Source organism: Bos grunniens, chromosome 5 (genome assembly GCF_055505025.1).
Source record: "Bos grunniens cultivar Pamir isolate PY7600 chromosome 5, Bosgru_T2T1.0, whole genome shotgun sequence".
NCBI classification, from domain to species: Eukaryota; Metazoa; Chordata; class Mammalia; order Artiodactyla; family Bovidae; genus Bos; species Bos grunniens.
The window spans coordinates 95,283,506-95,304,573 of NC_141169.1; the positions used below are offsets into that span (position 1 = coordinate 95,283,506).

Below are 21,068 nucleotides of genomic sequence, written 5' to 3' on the forward strand. Positions count from 1 at the left end.
CAATCATCAGGAAGAAAGAAGACTCAGCAGTGTGTTAGGCTTAGATGTCAGAGGGTTTTAAATTTCTTGAAGTTGCAGGTAACATTTCACTCCTCCTTGTAGCTAATACTCAGCTTTCCCTCTCAGCACATTGTCCACAAAGACACACATGTCCATTATGCCTTCCCTCTGACAGGTTCCCAGTAAATGCAGTGAGTGAATGGGATGAATGGTTACATGGATGAATGGCAGCATAGAAACATGTCCAGGTTTTGAACAAACCTCCTCTAGTTTATTCAACTGGAATAAAATTCCAGTGGAAGCTCTAACTATATTTAGTTAATTTTAGGACTGTTTAGCCTCCCAAACTGCATAGTTTTAACTTTTCTTTTGTAATTAACATGCTGGTAAAGGAGAGATTTGTAATGTCATTTATTGTGTCACAGTGTATACCTTTAAGATTTATCCTCTTTGATGATTAAACCAGTTGAATAAATCTTTTAAGAATTCACTCGCCTTCATGGGTGGCACATGGATTCCTCTGGGATGTGTGGGCATTATTTAGCATGCTGCAACATGAGTTTCACGGTAATGACCACTGTTTTTTATGTACCGAGCACAGGCTACAGCCTGTGTCAGGAGTTTCATGCAGCTTGGTCTTTTTTATGAGAACACTTTTCAGTCTGACACCATAATGCACCGTTATGACTGCTTCAGTATCTCTCTCAGAGAGGCAGTGCATGGGTTTGGGGGGCCACGTGATCCATGGCTGAATCATAGCACTTCTACCAAAAGGGCCGCCGTTTTGAGCAAACGATTTAATCTGTTGGTCCCAGTTCCCTCAACTGCAAAATAGAAATGATGATAATAGTGCTTCATATACATATAATATTGTGTATATGAAAAAATAGAAGTAGTGAACCCATCATAGTAGTGAGGAAGGGTATAGGACGGTAACTTTTAGTCATGGGTTCTCAGATGCATCAAATTTAATATTTTACTGTTAACTCCAAATGATGTCATACATCTCATCTCAGTGATACTTTGCCAGGAATAAGAGGTAATCTTCATCATATATTTTAAAGTTTGCATCCCAGCTATCACTAGAAATATTTTTTCATAAGTCCTATGAATGTGAACTGCACAATTATGATAATAAATTTGCTTCTTCTAGCTATATTCTTTAATTTATTCGAGGAAAATGGTTAAGTTGTGCGGCAGTTTTAATCACCCTAAACTGTCATTTATTCATTATTATACAAGAAATTTTAAAGCCAGCATGTGAGAGGCTCTGCATCAATAAAGTTCCTGACAACATAAGTAGGAAATACATATTAATTTCTCTCTTCTACAGTTTCTTTCTTTTCTTATCTCACAGTGGTAACATTTCATTTGGCTGCCATTATCAGGGAATTGAAAATTTTATGTATTTTTTTTCCAGCTAGCCTGCTTGTCAAAGTCTTTTTTTAAGGGAAATGCTTGTAAAAAGCCTTAGACATTCCCTTCTGTTGGGGCGTGGCTCCTGTAACCCTTTGTCCATGACTCAGAGGGTCAGTGGCGCATACTCCAGCGTGTGTACTGTGAGACGCTCAGAGACTGCATTCCTTACCTTTGTTGCTGTTATTGTTGTTTAGCTGCTAAGTCCTGTCAAACTCTTTGCGACCCCATGGACTGTAGCCTGCCAGGCTTCTCTGTCCATGGGATTCTCCAGGCAAGAATACTGGAGTGGGTTGCCATTTCCTCCTCCAGGGTATCTTCCTGACCCAGGGATGAAACTCATGTCTCCTGCATTGGCAGGTGGATTCTTTACCACTGAACCACCAGGGAAGCCCATTCCTTAACTTTACACCAAATTATACGGGATCTTTTCCCTTAGGAGTATTTGAAGCTGTTGTATATTCCTGTGTGGCTAGGTCCCAAGCATTTTTAATAAAGTCAGGTGAACTGTCCTTTGTTGGTAACGTGCCTGCTTCTAGCTTTGCTTTTGATATATGTAGGCTAAGAAACTAATAGGAAATCTTGTGAGTATTACACATAGGTTGTAAGTAGGGAATAGAGGCATTAAAATGTGTAAATATTAACATTAGATATTGTGACATCTCTGTCTCCCACTCAGAGGGCTTATTTTATTTAAGTGTGGGTTCTTTGCTGTGTTCTGAACAGCTGAACTTCCTCGAAAAGTGACTTTCCTTTAAATGAGCTAAGTTTGGAATATAACAACTTGGCATAACTAATCAGCTGTTTAAAGTCCTCCTGTCACCAGAAAAATATGTTTCACAGAATTACCAGTTAGTAATACTTTATTGTCATGACCTACATTTATTATATTGTTGGGCGGTGATGGAGTAAAAGATAAATATGACAGGCAGTCTCTCACGTTTCATTTTACTTGAAGTTTGAATACTGTTGTGATGTTAACATGTGCAAAGGTATATTTGTTTTTTTTCTTGCTTTTCTTTTTTGTTTTTATGGAGGTACTGGTAAAGTGAGCATCAGTAATCTGTTATCTGTATGCTTCATTTCTGTATAACTGACTGTAAACTTTGCTGTATTTTTACACAGTGCTCAACTCATGTACTCAAATATACCACTTTTCTTTTTTTTTTTTTTTTTTTGCTTGTGCTGTGTTGTTTTATTTTATTGACATAAGGTAGGGTAGAAGGTCATCTCCCCACTACCATGGAGGAAGGTGATGTGAATTCTAGTGATCAGCCATAATTGCACTGTCTCTTTAGTCTCTTTGCTTCTGGGTATGGCATTGAGGCTAGGTAGCCCCAAGACCCCAATGACACTATCCTGGTGAGGGAATGGGTATAGCACACGCATCTGCTAGACAGATAACAGACAATCAGCTCCTTGCTGCGCCTGCCAGTACTGGAATTGACTTCCATGGGCAGGAATCTGGGATGGAGCAATACCTCTCCTCATGAGACATAGTGTCTTGGAAACCAATGTTTCATATATTTGTCCATTTTTTTCTTTTTACATTTTTTTTTCTAATTTTATTTTATTTTTAAACTTTACATAATTGTATTAGCTTTGCCAAACATCAAAATGAATCCGCCACAGGTACACACGTGTTCCCCATCCTGAACCCTCCCCCCTCCTCCCTCCCCATACCATCCCTCCGGGTCGTCCCAGTGCACCAGCCCCAAGCATCCAGCATCGTGCATCGAACCTGGACTGGCAACTCGCTTCTTACCTGATATTTTACATGTTTCAATGCCATTCTCCCAAATCTTCCCACCCTCTCCCTCTCCCACAGAGTCCACAAGACTGTTCTATACATCAGTGTCTCTTTTGCTGTCTCGTACACCGGGTTATTGCTACCATCTCTCCAAATTCCATATATATGCGTTAGTACACTGTATTTATGTTTTTCCTTCTGGCTTACCTCACTCTGCATAATAGGCTCCAGTCTCATCCACCTCATCAGAACTGCTTCAAATGCATTCTTTTTAATGGCTGAGTAATACTCCACTGTGTATATGCACCACAGCTCTCCCATCCATCCATCTGCCGATGGACATCTAGGTTGCTTCCATGTCCTGGCTACTACAAACAGTATACCACTTTTCTTAATAGATATTGACCCACATATTTTCCATTTTGTTCTTATCTTTCTTTTTCTTTCAGTTCTTAGTTTGGAATTATTAGTCTCTTTAATTGTCCCATTTGAAGTCTAGGAGAGGTCTTATAAATTCAGGTGGCACCAAAGGGTTAAAACCCACTTCTCTTCTTTCCATCCTCATTGTTGACAAGGTGTAATTTAGTTGAAAAAAATACATAGTTTAAGAAAAAACATTTTTAAAAACTGTAAATAAAAGGCTCTTGACTATATATTACCAGGAGGTTGGGCAGTGTTAGAGTCAACATCCAGCTTCATAGAGTATGTCAAAGTGCATGAGACTCAAAAAGACAATTTAGGAATTTTTCTATGTTATTTGAAAATTTTAAAGCTTTTTTTCCTCCTTTGAGGGATGAGCTGTTTTAACAACTTGTTGCACCAGGCAATAAAATGAATTCTTAAATAATGTGGTTTTGTAAAAATGACCTTGTTTGTTTTCTAAAAGTGATCTTGGTGCACTGGTACGACCCAGAGGGATAGTTTGGGGAGGGAGGAGGGAGAGGGGTTCAGGATGGGGAACACGTGTATACCTGTGGCAGATTCATGTTGATGTATGCCAAAACCAATACAATATTGTAAAGTAATTAACCTCCAATTAAAATAAATAAATTTATATTAAAAAAAGACTGATTTGTCAATCTTGCTTATAGTTGCCTACATCATGAGAGCTTGTAATTATTACTCACTACTTCTTACTGATTCCTGCTAAGCCACCTCTCCTGTACAGAAATTAAACACTAAAATAATGGGAAAGGAGTTCTCCTTTCCTATGGCTGAAAGTTTCTATAAGCGTAAAGTAGTATGAACAATAACCCATTGTTTTACTTAGAGGAGTACTTGGCAGCTGCTTTTATGTTCGGCTTCCCTGGTGGTTCAGCTAGTAAAGAATCCACCTGCAATGCAGGAGACCTGGGTTTGATCCCTAGGTTGGGAAGATTCCCTGGAGAAGGGAAAGGCTACCTACTCCAGTATTCTGGCCTAGAGAATCCCACAGAGTATATAGTCCGTGGGGTCGCAGAGAGTCGGACACGACTGAGTGAGTTTCACTTTCACGTTACACTTTTTCTTTTTAATAACCAATTTCTTACTTTTTGAGCGGCACTTTGTTTTCAGAGAAAGAGAAAATAACAATTTGTTTTCAGAGAAAGAGAAAATAACAATTTTCTGAATATTAGCTGTTTCAAATCTTGCCATCTTATGTGTAAACAGCAATATAGGCAAACGAGAATTAGGTGTAAATACTGAGACCTGAGTATTGTTATAGTGGTCATTGTACTCATTGAAGAGTTAAGTGAAACCTATTTTTTTTTTAAATTAAGACATTTTTGGGGTCAGTTTTAGGTTCACAGCAAAATTGAGGAGTACCAAGATTTTCCATAAACCCCCACAGCCTAGCCTCCTCCACTGTCAGCAGCCACCTTCAGAGGAATACATCTGTTAGATTTGATGAACCTATAGTGATACATGATAATCATCCAAAGTTCACTGAAACCTAAGTTTAACTACCTGGTCCAGAAGTGAAATAGCAGTTTTCACGGCACTGTATCAGCTCAATAACACTAAAATAATGCATAAAGAATTTCCATCTTTGCTAACTGAAGCCACCTAATTCCATCCTTTGGGTTTGTATATTCTGGTCCATGGAATAAAGCCATTACAAAAAACAGCGAAACACCATCAGTGGCACTACAATCAAGCAGAGTTTGTTCCTAACTCTAATTGTATCCGAGAGAGAGACTATTTGACCATGACTTACACTGTTAATTTGGAAAGAAAAAAACTTCACCTTAGGAGGTGGTAGTTGAGTTGGCCTTTGTACTGATTTTGGAATAGTAGTTTCCAACCTTGGAATTAGAATGAAAAAAATTAGAATTTCCTGGAGAGCTTTTACGAAGCCCAATACTCAGACTGCATCCTAGACCAACTACATTAGAATCCTGGGCTATGCAGTGTGGGTGGGGGAGGGCGTGCAGTGTTTTTTAAAGTTCCTTTTCTAATGTGCAGCCGAGGTTGAGAACCATTTCTTAGAGAAAGTGATGAACCTCGGTAGAGACTTTATCTTAAGTATCATGGTGACTTTATTGAGGCTTTCCGTACTGTTTTAGAGCTGTGGGTGAGATATTTCAGGCTTAGGAGCATAATTACTATTTACAGCTGTACTTGAGAGTACATATGGTTTTCTTAAAAAATAAATGTTACTCTAATTGCCTTTTAGGAGCTTTATTTCAAAATTTCCTATTAAAATGTTCATAGTAACTTTTATTCATTGCCTTAAATCACTGAAACTACTAGTTTATTTGTAAATCCATTTTATGGCATTTACACATTTTTAGGATTTTTAAAAGGTGATTTCTTGTAACACATACATATTATTTATTGTATAACACTGGAGAGAAAGAGCTTAGGAATTCCTACAATGGATCCTTAATTTAGAATATTAGGAATGGTACCTTATCTTTCAGTTAGCATCACACTGTTTATGAATGCTATCAAACAGTGTTTTCTACTTCTGTAAAGTATTTTTCTGTAGGATTGAGAAACTATGTGTAGGGAAATTTGGGGGAACAAAGTTTTATTGTTTTGTAATGAGAATATTTAATTACAAAACATCTAATAGTTTTTATCTTCAATTGTGTTTGCCATTCACTTAACTGAAAAACTCAGTCAAGCATTTGAATATCCCAGGGTTGCCATATCGATATTGGAGACCATGGCAACCGCTGCCATTTCTTTTATGGTCCTGAGGCCAGACAAAAGGAAACAGAACCGCCCTCATGTTCTGAGTTGGGCATGGAGAATTGTGTTAGAATATGATGAACCGGTGATTCTGAAATACTGGTTCTTTCTAAAAGTGTTTTTCTCAGACGTGTCCTTGAATTAAATATTGACTTTTTAAGAGTTATCATGGGTTAAGAGTTATCATCAAGTATCCATTTGTTCATATTTCTCATTGATTAAACCTTGGCTAATAATCAGAAAAATTATGGTTGTTCAGTCTTAAAAAGGTGTAAATTAAGGTTTATGTTTTGTCATACTGGAATAGAATATTTAAGGTGAAATCAGATGTTTCTTTTCGGTGACATTGTTTTGGTAGGACCAGATGGATCATACTTCTTCAGATCATCGTCCAAACAAAAAAAGAAAGGTAGCAGATGGTGAATGTTATAGTGTGCCCATTTTTAGTAAATAACTTTCATGCTGCAAAAGCAAAATCAGAATGTATTGGAATAATATCAGAGTGATTTAATAAAAGGCATTTATATTCTCACCTAAGCTTTAAGAAAAATGTAAATGAAAAGTTGTAACTTTCATGGGTATTGTGAAACCGAAAGTTATCGTTTTAAAAAATCCTATGTATTAACTTTCTGAGTTAGTATTTTTGTACTTACTTTGCTTTTATGTTCAGCAGAACTTTTCAATTTCTGCTGTAGCAAAATCAGAAAATTTCTATATTACCTGAAACAAACACGTTTACATTTGGATAAAAACATGGTTATTAGGAAAGCTAAGGTGTGTTTATATGAGAGAGGTAGAGACAGAGGCAGAAAGAGAATAAATGTTAGTGCTGTAGGAATCATGAAACGTGAGCTTATTTAACCCTCGTATTTACAATAAGGGTGCTGAAATGCAGAGTTTTGCCAAGATCAGTCTCCTCCTTAGTGACAAGAGACAAAGGCGATAATCCAAACTTTCCTGCTTCCCACTTAGAGTTTTTTTCACCACAGGAAAAAAAAATCAGGCAACCCCAAATTTACAAATGATCAAGTTGCTTGATTAGAAAGCAACAAGTACAAAATATTGGCGTCACATATTTTATTTTGGTTTTGCAGCATTTTGCAAAAGAAAAACAGGTTGCTTTTTGCTTTTTATTTAGTTGGTGCAGTAACTTTCTACCTAACTTTCTTATTTTTTTCTAACAGCTTATACCTACAGTTCTGAGTATCACATTTGTGTTCTGTAGATGTGTGAATATTAGAGTTAAATGGCATTGAGTGTGATTGAATCATGTTTTGAATCTCCTCTAACCTGCTCCCTAGTGTGGATATGGTGAAACGTGTGCCTTGCAGTGTCTGTTATTTTAATAATGTAGCCTAACTCATATAATACAGTATCCATGACCGTATTTGCAGTTCCATTTTGTTCTCAGTGCATTAAAAGATGAAATTTACAAGCCAGATTTTTCTCTTTTCTGGTCAAGAGGACGTCCCTGATTAATAACATCTTTAGATGAAAAAACTTTTTTCCTTACACATGAATAATCTTGTTAACTTTTGGGATTATGATCATTTATGTTGGTCATATCATTTTTACATTTCATGTAAGCTTTTCCATGACTTTTTCATTGAATATGAATAATGAGTATTTTCAGATAACCACACAATGGTGACTTGTCAACTACTGTACTTATATATGAGATAGACTAGTTTTAGAGATGGCCATGAGACACTGCTATATGAAGTTCAGCCTATTCATGGGTAAATAACAACTTTTTAAACTTCTTTTCCAGAACAAAGGAAGAATTATGCACGGGACAGTGTCAGCAGCGTGTCAGATATATCCCAATACCGTGTTGAAGTAAGATACTTTGATGTTTGCTACAATGTAGAATGAAGCTTGAGGCACATAAAAATTGATAGTAAAATCAGAGCGATGTTTTATTTCATGTCTATGATGTTGTAAATTGGGTTGAAATTCTTCTTTTAGATTTTCTAAAAACAGATGTTAAATATAAAAGTATCTAGTTAATCTGTTTTCATGGAGAATAAATTAAAATAACTACTCATTTATCATTATCAGCCTTTTTTTGGTTAAAAACAGAACAAAGACTTCTATTTTATATTATGGACTCTTCTTGAAATAAACCTTGATGGTTTTGTCTAAAGTTATTGCAAGTTCTGTTTAAACAATGCTCTCTTTTTTTAAAATTTTCCCTCTATTGCTGTCTTTTAAGATACTTGCTCTTAATTGCAATCTATTTGAGTGAACTTTGCTTATTATAATAGAAAATATTGAATTAGGGAATAATTTTTAAATTGCTCCTGTTTTTAGATTTCTATTTCCTCAAGCATGCTTAATGAAATTTAAAGTTTTGTTTCAGTAGAGTGAAAAGTTTGACACTTGTTGCAAACTAGAATTGCTGTTGCTGCTCTCGACTACCAGTATCTATAGTTTTCAGGCTTGTTTGTAGACTGTTGTTCTGTTGTTCAACATCTAAATAACCAATATGTAATAAAATGGATTAAATAAAGAGCATGTTATTTAAGCTCTTTAAAGTTTGTTTTTCTCATGTTTGTCTAGTTCAACAAGGCTCAGTATTACACAGATTTAGATATTTTATGATTCAAGGCATCATTTCCTCTATTCGTCAAAAGTCTGTTTTGACTTTATTATCCCAGTAAGGTTCCCATGAAGTTCTAAAGTACTTTATATTGGGTTGGTGAAAATGTTCCTTCGGGTTTTCACATAAGAGGTGTGAAAATCCTGAATGAGCTTTTTGACCAACCCAATCTTTGTCTTTCCCCTCTACTGCTGCTGCTGCTGCTGCTAAGTCACTTCAGTCATGTCCAACTCTGTGCGACCCCATAGACGGCAGCCCAGCAGGCTCCCCCGTCCCTGGGATTCTCCAGGCAAGAACACTGGAGTGGGTTGCCATTTCCTTCTCCAATGCATGAAAGTGAAAAGCGAAAGGGAAGTTGCTCTGTCGTGTCCGACTCTTAGCGACCCCATGGACTGCAGCCTACCAGGCCCCTCCATCCATGGGATTTTCCAGGCAAGAGTGCTGGAGTGGGGTGCCATTGCCTTTTCCTCCCCTTTACTAGCTGACTTCAGTTAGGTTAACTTTACAATTTTGGGGGGAAAATGTTTACTAAGAGACTATGTGTGATATGTTTTTTCTTTCTCAATCATAAGCACTTGACCACCTTTGTTCTGGATCGGAAAGATGCTATGATAACTGTTGATGATGGAATAAGGAAGCTGAAATTGCTCGATGCTAAGGGCAAAGTATGGACTCAAGATATGATTCTTCAGGTGGATGAGAAAGCTGTGAGCCTGATCGATTTAGAATCAAAGGCAAGTTTGAAAAACATATGCTATTTTATTTTCAAGAAAGTCTAAAAATATTTATGTTCACGTTAGGTCAGATTGTTTGAAAATGGGTAAATATTTGGCACCATAAAATACTCTTGTCAGTGAATTTGAAGGAAAAATGTCCTTCTCCATATACTTTAGGGATGCAAAATCATGTTTTTAAACTAGGTATAGAAGGATACAATGTTTCTTTAACCATATATGATGAGGTGGAAGAAGTGAGGGAAAAATACATAGCACTAAACTAAAGCCCCTATAGGGCACTATTCTTTAAGACATATGTTAATTATATGCTAGGCCAAGCCATATCCAAGTGTTGTGGTTTGAACCCCAGTGAGTGAATTGGGGTGAAGGAGTTGGTGTGTATGTGCCTCAGCTTCCACCAGGTCAACACCGGGTACCTTTCTTTCACACAGGTAGTCAGGTAAGATGCTGGAGCTCTTAAAAGAGGCCTTTTCTGAGCCCCATCACCTAGTAGACATTTGAGTTGCTAAGATAAAGAAAATAACTTTTGTAATCATGTTAAGGTATTCTGATAGGAGTAAGGTGTAAAATCTGCCCTTTCTTTCATCTCACCCATTGCATTCTGTAAGAGAATAACACCCGGGAGCTTCTCTAATCCTCCTAGTTTCAAGTAGTTATAGAGAAGGGATATTATTTAATTTATTTTGAAAGAAAATTGTTATCTCCCTGGTGTGGCCTAGAAATTACATTCTGTTTTAATGGAATGTGCATTTTTTGTTTCACCTTTCTGGGTCCCAAGGAATGAGGGCTTAGAATCAATTTATAGTATGATGTCTGTGTATATGTGCTGTCTATAATAAAAGTTATTGTTGTTTTTTTTTATGTTCCAGTTATCAGGGATATTGGATTTTGTTTACTTATAAAAAGCCACCATTTCTCCCATCAATTACATCATGACACTGCTTGCTATTTGTGTAAGGCCATTCATGTTAGGATAACCACCTTAAATGTATCTCATTAACAAAGAATTTGTTATTATTATGAACAGAAAATTAATTTGTTAAAAAAAAAAGAAAACTAATTTGTTTCAGAAGTAATTATTTGATCTATCAGGGTCTTATTGGCATGCCTTTTTATTGGTTAGAAGCTATTCAATTTCATATGACCAAATAGCTTAATCATTTCAAAGAATGTATTTTTTAGCAAGATTCTTCTAACCCTGATGTTTGACATTTTTGGCTGGAAAAACTTACATAGTGAATTTTTCCATCTCAGAGATTCACTGAAATAAAAAGTGTACAAATGATGTATTATTCTTAGCTTAACATTTGTGATTACTAAAGATAAAAACTGAGAGTTTGACTATAATATTCAAGTAAAAACAAAACATAGCAAAACCTTGATATTATAGAGCCACGGGGAAAAGAATACCAGGTAAGATGGATAATAACTTTGGAAAGAGGCCTCAGTTTACCTATTTTTCTCTTAAAGGCATCCTCTCTTTCCCATAATCTTAGGAAATCAGTACTGATAATTTCAGGTTTCTGTTTATTAAGAACAGAACCACATCCCTTTATTAAATATTTCCATCTTTTTCGCTCTTTCTCTCACTCCTCCTCTAGCCCAGGGTGGTGTCTTTTCTGTCTCCTTGTACCTACTCATCCTCCATATTTTCTGTGTTTACTACTGTTCATTGTCAGTGTGGTTTGCATACTTTTAAAAATTATTGGTATGTTGCCTAGAGCTCTTTGTGGAGCAGATTTTATATATCCAATGAAAAGTAAGGCAAGTTGTATTTTTGCTTTTTAGAATGAATTGGAGAATTTTCCTTTGAACACGATTCAGCATTGCCAAGCTGTGATGCACTCCTGTAGCTATGATTCGATTCTTGCCCTGGTGTGCAAAGAGCCAACCCAGAGCAAGCCAGACCTTCATCTTTTCCAGTGTGATGAGATTAAGGTAAAAGACTGGTGAATTTTCTCTCCCTTTAAGCAGATGTTCTAGCTTTGATTACCTCCTTCAATCATATGGCTGCTGCTGCTGCTGCTAGGTCGCTTCAGTTGTGTCCGACTCTGTGCGACCCCATAGACGGCAGCCCACCAGGCTCCCCTGTCCCTGGGATTCTCCAGGCAAGAACACTGGAGTGGGTTGCCATTTCCTTCTCCAATGCATGAAAGTGAAAAAATAAAGTGAAGTCGCTCAGTCGTGTCTGACTCCTAGCGATCCCATGGACTGCAGCCTACCAGGCCCCTCTGTCCATGGGATTTTCCAGGCATGAGTATTGGAGTGGGGTGCCATTGCCTTCTCCAAATCACATGGCTACTAGGTACTAGATTTTTAGTTTCTTACAGTTTTGTAAGGAAAACACCTCAGTATCTTCCCTAGGATGTTTAGGCTAAGTAAATAAAGAGAAGATTGAGTGTTATTTAAAAAATAAGATGCATTCTGTTTATTTAAAAACTGTGCAGATAATACATTAAATTCTTCACTGAGGGACTTGGACTTATAATTAAAGATTGATTCTTCAAAAATCATGCTTCACAGACAATAACCATGTCATCTGTTTTATTCTGTTTTATGCTGGCACCAATCACATAGCATGGGTTATTGCAATGAAACATTTGGACGTTTTCCATGGTACTGATTTAAGGATTACTGTTCAATTATGTGACTTGAATAATTGCTCAAGTTATGTAATCCCCAGGTCATAATGTGAAAAGAGTTGAGCATAGTTACTATACTGGTAATAATACGCCATATCCTGAAGATTTATATTTCAAAGTACACTGTAATTTTCAAATGATTGTAATTTGTGATGCTTTATTGGACATTAGAATTTATCTGCAACCTTGAATCTTTATTTCATGAGTTGATTTCTCTAAAAGGGAAATCGTTTTTAATTGAGTTGATTTTTACTTTGCCAAGAACAGTGATTTACCACTTGATTGTGTGTAATATATACACACAATATATTCTTTTTCTTATAAAGAAATGTTGGGAGATTAGCATAAAGTGTCATTTGATCTTTTCTGTAATTCTTTGACATTAAAATATGATAGGTAAATTAAGATTGACTATAAATAGTATATTTTATAATTTTCTTTTTATTTCAATTTATGTCATAAATGACTTTCTGAAAAATTTATTTAAATAAATGACTTTCTTACTTCGAAAGAATTGTGGCAATAGATAATTTGTATGTTCATTCGACTTCTCATATGTTTCCTTTGTAAAGTCATAAAACGCATTAAGAATTTTTTTTGCAAGGTTAGATTTGTTACATCAGTAAGGATTAAGATGGACATTTTACTCTGAAAACAGTGAAATTTAATTCAAACATTTTAAACACAGAGAGCTATGCTTAAAGACATTTTAAATCTGCTATATGTCTCAGTGCTCGAAAATCTCTCCCTGTTATGGACTGAGTGAAGTTTCTGGATTCCAGTTTTGAGGATAAAGGGCTTGCTTTATTTGTTGGGGCATGATGATATTGATGGGTCCAAAACAGATTTACTGAATGCTGTTTTGTCCTGCTTAAAAGCTCAAGTACCACCACACAGCCCTATGCATGTACTCACTGGTGCCATATTCCACATTTGGGATGGATTTTTTCCCTTGCCCCATTAGAAATATAAATGCAATGATATATGTAGTTTCTTACAACTTCCCTTTTGAGTTTTAACCTTTCTTTATCATGGAACTTTATACAATGCTCCTGCCCACCTCAGTGTAAATTTTTTCTTGGAAATATGATAGCCAACTCCACACCCTACCCATAGGAAATTCAGGACTCCTAGACATTCTTCCTGAAACTAGAACGTTCTTACCCAAGTGAAGCTGGACTAGGACACATTAACATTCTCGTTTAATAGTTCTGTGACCTAGGCCAAATCATCATATGAGTATTCCTCAGTTCTACTAATTATAAAACAAGAAAAGATTATATGATCTTTAAGTGTCGCCTCACTGCTAAAATTTTATGATTACCTGTGCCTATGGTAAAGAATATAATATATAACTATGTGTGTATGTGTGTATATGGGAGCATTCCTGGTGGCCCCACAGTAAAAGAATCCTCCTGCCAACATAGGAGATGCAGGTTTGATCCCTGGGTCAGGAAGATCCCCTGGAAAAGGAAATGGCAAGCCACTCCAGTATTCTTGCCTGGGAAATGCCATGGACAGAGGAGCCTGGCAGCCTGCAGTCTGTGAGGTTGTAAAGAGCCGCACATGACTTAGCAACTAAATAACAATGTGTGTGTGAGTGTGTGTGTGTGTGTGTGTGTGTGTGTGTGTGTATTTGGGGAAAACATACATAATTACAGAGAACAAGCAGACATAAAATAGGAGATGAATATATCCCAGCAAGAATGTGATATACAGTAATAATCACTGGCTATAAGTGAAGTCGCTCAGTCATGTCCGACTCTTTGTGAGTATTGGAGTGGGTTGCCATTGCCTTCTCCAGGGGATCTTCCTGACCTAGGGATTGAATCCAGGTCTCCCGCATTGTTGGCAGACGCTTTACCCTCTGAGCCACCAGGGAAGTCCTATAAATAAACCTCAGAACCAAACAAACTTCTTAGCTGCTAATCTCACATTGGTTCCCAAGAAAACCATATCAGACAAATGCTCTTGTTGGAAGAATATCAGAAATATCATTCCTTTGGAGAAAGCTAAATTTTATTAACCTAAAGTGACAGAATAAAAGGGTTATCACAAGGGTTACAGCCAAGTGTTGGGGTTCACCTAGTGATGACAGGGCTGTCTTAAACTGAGGGAGTGGCTCTGCTGGAACTGAGTTATGTATGTCCACGGTTAATGGGTGCCCTGTGGATGGTGAGAATGGGGGAGGGGAGGGATGCTGCTGTGTATGCTGGTACTTACGGTTCCTCCACCTCTTCCCAGGCAGAGGTATTAACCCAGTTACATTTTCAGCATGTGATTATACTTTCAACATATGCAAATCCTTTTTCTCTTTGCTTTTATACAAGTGTAGCTTTTTTTTTTTTTTTTTAATTAAAGGAGTCTGGATGAAATAATCTTTAAAAATTCCTTCCATTTTCGAATCCTTTCATTACAGAGTTCACTGAAAAAAACAAGTGTCATGTTTCAAAAGCAGATTTTTTTTTAAAAAGTCACTTTTCTTTTGCATCAAGACATTTATTGATTTGGACAGTGCGCATAATCCCTCTTTCTGTTTTAACCTACATACCAAGATAAAGAAATCCGTAACCTCCCAGGTAACTTGTCTTTTGTTGCAGGCAAATCTAATTAGTGAAGATGTTGAGAGCGCGATCAGTGACAGCAAAGGAGGGAAGCAGAAGAGGCGGCTTGATGTCTTAAGGTAAAAGCATTAAAAGAAATTAAGGGCTAGAATTGGTTTTTATTTGAGTCATTTTTTTTTCTTTAAAAATTAAAATATTTTCAGCAAAGGTATGTTATCATGTTTTACAGATTACAGTCTGTAATCTCAGCTCATTTGCTTTCCAAGGGTTGTTGGTGTGTGTGTGTGTGTGTGTGCGCGCGCGCATGGCTTTTCTCCCCATAATTCTGGTATTTCTCTGGTGTGGCTTCTCCCACTTCTGTTGTCCTAGAGACTCATGAACAAAAGAGTGGCATTTTAAGGGAAGATAGCCTAACGGAATATAAATAGATATTAGGACTCTAGTTTTGTTAATACTCTTTGCTAATCATAGGAGACCCAAAAAAATACATTAAACGTGGTTTTCAGCTGAACTGAAAATGTTCTATACTTTTCATATACATTTATAAATATACATAATATGGAATGGTTAAGAAATCCTTGTTTTTCTACCCCAAGGCATACTTCTAGAGGTTAAAGAACTAATACATAAAACTGAGAGAACTGATGTGTTATAGAAATAGAGATGGTAAAAATTCAGTTTGTTTTCATCTGTTTTCAGGATGATTTCCAAAGCAGACCCTGGTATACCACCTCCACCCAAAGCTCCTGCCCCCGTGCCCCCTGGCACTGTGACCCAGGTGGACGTTAGGAGTCGAGTGGCAGCCTGGTCCGCGTTGGCAGCTGACCAAGCAGACTGTGAGTACTTCCAGGGATTGGTACTTATTGAACATTTACTTTGAGTTGTGACCCAGTTCTTGCTTTCAGCCTCTGATGCTGATTTCTAAGCTGAAACTTGAGGTTAGTTTTGTAAAAATAGATCTTAGGTAAAGAAAAGTTAAACCTTGAGCTTTATAAGATTATTGTCTCTAAGAGTTAAGACCAGTCTTAATAAATCTAGTGTTAGAGTCTTTTCTTTTTAAAGCACTCAAAGAGGGAGTTTGACTCAACTAACAATTAAAAGAATGATAATAGAATATTTTAATATACTTAATATTATAAAATATATTTAAATATAATATATTACACTTAATATAATATTTTAATATAAATTTAATATTTTAATATTTTATATAATTTAGATCAATATTTTTTAATGATAATACTTCAAAGTTCTTTCCACTACTGTTATCTTACCACTGTCCTCTCTTGGACAAACTGTTCATGTTTACAAGGGCAGGATGTCAGGACAGGGGATAGGGAGGTGGAAAAGGGCTAAATTGCATTCACCATCATGTAAATTTACCTAATGGGTCCCATGTCTGTAACCGTACCAAAGAACATACTGTAATATATGTCAGAATGTTTCACTATGTTTGAAATTTGTATAACTGGAAAATGCCTTAACATATGCTTGGTCCAATCTCTTGATTTTAAGGGTAAATAAATTGTGATCTGGTGAGTCTGAATTTGATGGAGACCATAGCGTCAATTCTTTTACCTCCTAGTTCAGTGTGACTACTTAAATCACTTACTCTTTACCTAGTAAAGCATCATTCATGAGAATATCTAGCAGTGTAGTTAAACTACAAAACTTAATTTACAAAATGAGTGATACTGGACTGTCCTTTGAGTCTGGTGAACCAAAATTTAGGCTCTGGGGTAAGCCTGGGATATACCTGTGGGACCTTAAAAGTTATGCCTCACTTGCAGAGTGGAAATGAGTTAAACTCATATGTTTCTGTGAATCTGAAAGGGAATAATGCATATGATAGTACCTGGAACAGAATAGTAGGTAGTCATTTTTGCCAAATTGAGTTCATTTTTATCAATCACTTTCCATATTATTTAAATTCTTGTGTCCTTAAAGCTATTTTCAGTTTACATATAAGCCCAGCTACCAAACAGATGAAAGAAAGAAATCTTTGAAGCATCCATTTTTCAAAAATAAAGTAGCATAATTATTAGTTATTATAACTTTATAACACTTTATATACATTTCCACTTTGTATTTAAAATGCTAAATGGAATTTTATAGTGTTTTCTATTTCTTGTGTACTTACAGTAATCTTGCTATTGTTACTCTTTTGGTAGAGGAGATGTGGATTTTATTTTGAGAGAGGTCAAAATGGTCTTCCTTGAAGCTGAAGAAGGATAAGACACCTTAAGTTTTTTAGATATTCTGAATAAACCTATAAGAACATCTATCAAACCTATAATTTACAACAAGAAAAATCTATTCCCAGGGATTTCTGAGCCCTCATTGTGTGTGTTAGTTACTCAGTCATGTCCGACTCTGTGACCCCATGGACTGTAGCTCACCAGGCTCCTCTATCTATGGGATTCTCCAGGCAAGAATACTGGAGCGGGTTGCCATTCCCTTCTCCAGGGGATCTTCCTAACCCAGGGATCGAATCCCAGTCTCCTGCACTGCAGGCAGACTCTACAGTCTGAGTCACCAGGGAAGTCCCTCATTAGATGTTGTCTAAAGTACTCTGTACAGTCTCATCTATTAAGTTATAGTTAGTTAAGCTTTTCAGAACTTCTAGTTTACTACTAGGTCAAACAGAACACACTGCTTACCATATGAAGTTCCGCCTGGATCCAGGCCACTTTGTAGTTGAAAGCCCTCTAAGAAGAGTATCTCTCTGCTCGCCTGAAGGCTCCAGCTGACTTCGGTTGGATGATTTCTTCTTCGGATCCTTGACATAGCTCTTGGGCCTTCCCAGGTGGTGCAGTGGTAAAGAATCTGCTTGCCAGTGCAGGAGACCTGGGTTTGATACCTCGGTCTGAAAGATCCCCTGAAGGAGCAAACAGCACCCCACACCAGTATTCTTGCCTGGAGAATCCCATGCATAGAGGAGCCTGGCAGCTACAGTCCACAGGCCCCAAAGAGTCAGACACAGCTGAGCATGCAGGCACGCATGTAGCCATAGCTCTGCCCTGACTCCACGAGAGATCTCTGTAGAATAGTGGCAATTGCATCGCGTTCCTAGCAGTGCCTCAGACTATGAAAAACTCCGAGAAATACTGCATATCTTTCACTGTGTCCTCCAAATGGTATTTTGGGAACACAGCAGCAGAGTTCCTAATACCTATATTTCAGCTTCAACTTTACTGTTGCCCAGTATACCTATAACCAAGATAGCAGCCAACCGCATGTAAAAACAGCAGCTAACTGGCTAGATTTCATATATGGAAATTGTACTGATTAAGTTTCGTAAGACTCAGTGATTTTTTTTTTCTTTTTTGGTGAATATTCCATTTAAGGGTAAAGTTAGGCATAGAGGAGGCATAGCAGTTTGCAGTATTTTTTGCACTTCTCTGTATTGAACATGATGAGCCATGAGGATCCATCATGAGTTGTGTTTCCATTTAGTGATGATGCAGTTCTCCTGTTCCATCCATCCCTTTTTCTTTCACTTCATCTACTGAGAAATCTTGGAATGAGTATCTGTGTTAATTGAAAGTGTTAACAGTCTTGTAGCTGGAAGGAGTTCAGATAATGATACTGATTATCATGCCCTAGTCAGCTGAGCTAACATAATATCTCGCGACTTTTGTTCTTCAGTTTGCAAATTCTTGTAGGTATTTCTGCTTTTAAAGCATATAGCTTCAAATGAGAATGAGCCCAACATTGTGGGCTTTAAGCTTAATTACAAGTGGAATATTAGAAGCCCTTTACTATCAGAAGACCCAAAGCTTTACTATTATCACGATGTTAGAAAGTATGAGAATGAGGAGCTTTAAAACTTAGAACTTAGTTGGCCCCTTTTAAGAAATTGGTGCTTAAAAAACGTGTAAATTTTTTCTTCTGTAGGAATTAAAGGGCACTAAGTTGGGCTTGTTTCCACAGGCATCTGACGTTAGAAGAGAGAGAATAGAGGGGACATTACAGAGTAAATCAATACCATGCAGATGGAAGGCTGGTACTTCAGCTCTGTCAAGTGTGGTGGTGGGAATGAATGTCAGAGGTGAGGGTGAGGGTGGTGAGGATGTGTGTCAGAGGTGCTAGTGGCGAGGGTGCAGGCCAGAGGTGATGAGCACAGCTTTGATTTTTGTATCCATTGCAAGTGTTTACTTTTGCCAGTGACACTCTTTTCTAGACAGCTTGCATGTCTGCTTATCTATATTGGTATCACTTAAGCAATAGGTTGAAAGATGTATGATTTTCTTTTCTTTAGTTGAGAAACAGAGAAATTATTACCAGCAGGAAGAAACACCTGAGATGATGGCAGCCCGCATTGATAGAGATGTGGTAAGTGAAATAGTCATCATTAGGTCATTGGCTTTCTTTTTTTAGAGAAAAAATATTAACAGAAAAAGTTAAGTTGATTTAAATCAAGATATTTTGTGGAAACTATATTTTTTCTTTACAGTGGTGGCTATGACCTTTGAATTATTTTTTTTTCTAACAATTTTTGCCTTTATGCCAATATTTAGCTAGTAGACTATGGCTGTGATAGAACTAGGATATTAACTGGTTTACAAAGGAGTTTAAGTTGAATTGTCAAGATTTGAGGGATTTTTCTTTTCTTGTAGTTTGTAATCTATAATTAGAATATCTTTTTAATTTGTCTTCCTGGAATTTATTCTAAAATATTTTATAATGCCTGAAAGATAAAAGTTAGGTGGCACTTCTTAAGGATAGATAAGTATATTTTAATACTTTATAAAAGATAAGGCTATATTGATTTTGATTTCTCTATAGTAATTTCCTGGCAAAATGACACTGCCCTGTGACATAATTATAAAATATAATGTCAGTATAATTGCTTTTTATACACTACTTATGTTCTGAGCTTATTGGGAAACAAATACTTAAAGGACTTTAGAGTTTTAAATTTAATTTTTATATTACAGTGTTACTTGTTAACACTTAAAGGTTTATTTAATACTCAAAAGCTTATTTAATCTCAGTTTTTAGTCTTTAAAAGAATGCCAAGTTTCACACATAAAAAGAAGTCAAGAAAGACTATAGTATGTATAATATACGGTATATATTAATATAATATACGATATAATATATAGTATAATTGAAGTTGATCCCATGATCTGTGAAAGCATAGTGCATCATTAATTCTGCTTTACCCTGTAGAAACTCTTAGTAATGCCTATTATTACACATTATGAATGTGTGTGTTAGGTTATCACAGCATTCTATATACCCTTAGTCCTGAAAAATAATATTGTCATTGCTTTATTGGGAAATTTATTAGAAAAACTGAAATGCTAGTGCTATTCTAACAAACTATTTTCTTAGAACCACCCCCCCCCACTGACTTTATGTGGGAAGAACACAATGAGAAAATTAGAGTCATTGAAAATAGTTAATCTGAATATATGTTGTGAATGTTTTCTTTATGATATTGAAAATAGAATAAAATAAAACTAAATAAAAATGTAAATGTTAGACTTTAGCCACAGGTATGCTAGTTGAATACTTTTTCTTAGAATTAGTGATAAAGTTGAAATTTATATGTGGGAAGTGTTGCTTTGTCTTTTCTTTCTTTTAAACTTTCTGATTTTCCTTCACAGTGTAAAGCTAAGGCAAAAATAGTTTTCTTCTGCTTTATAGTTTATTCTGTAATTTCTAATTTCAGCAAATCTTAAACCACATTTTGGATGACATTGAATTTTTTATCACAAAACTCCAAAAAGCAGCTGAAGCATTTTCTGAGCTTTCTAAAAGGAAGAAAGCTAAGAAAGGTAAAAAGAAAGGACCAGGAGGTAAGTTGGATTTTCTTAACCTTCTAAAGAACCACTCAGAATGCCAGTGCTAGGCAGAGCTGGCACTTCAGAGTTGTTAAACAGGACTCCATTGACCAGAGACCAAGATCCCTTTTTTGGTGTTGAGAGAACCAGTGATGTAGGCGGAGAGTACGATAAACCTGGGGAATAGCCCATTTGGTCCCAGTTTGGCTACAGTAAAGAAAGACTCTATTTTTTTTTCTTTTTTAAATTTTATTTTATTTTTAAACTTTACAATATTGTATTAGTTTTGCCAAACATCAAAATGAATCCGCCACAGGTATACCCGTGCTCCCCATCCTGAACCCTCCTCCCTCCCCATACCCTCCCTCTGGGTCGTCCCAGTGCACCA

General features: G+C 36.5%; 1 protein-coding gene across 9 annotated transcripts in view; it reads left to right on the forward strand.

The window, feature by feature from the left end:
* Positions 1 to 21,068, forward strand: part of EPS8 (EGFR pathway substrate 8, signaling adaptor) — a 197,247-nt gene that overhangs the window by 129,698 nt on the left and 46,481 nt on the right. For all 9 annotated transcript variants that reach the window (XM_086404093.1, XM_086404092.1, XM_086404091.1 and 6 more), the window contains 7 exons: positions 8,115 to 8,182; positions 9,518 to 9,679; positions 11,471 to 11,620; positions 14,925 to 15,007; positions 15,588 to 15,724; positions 19,150 to 19,223; positions 20,569 to 20,695. In XM_086404093.1, the coding sequence (XP_086260219.1) occupies positions 8,115 to 8,182; positions 9,518 to 9,679; positions 11,471 to 11,620; positions 14,925 to 15,007; positions 15,588 to 15,724; positions 19,150 to 19,223; positions 20,569 to 20,695 (801 nt within the window). The remainder of the gene's footprint in view (positions 1 to 8,114; positions 8,183 to 9,517; positions 9,680 to 11,470; positions 11,621 to 14,924; positions 15,008 to 15,587; positions 15,725 to 19,149; positions 19,224 to 20,568; positions 20,696 to 21,068) is intronic.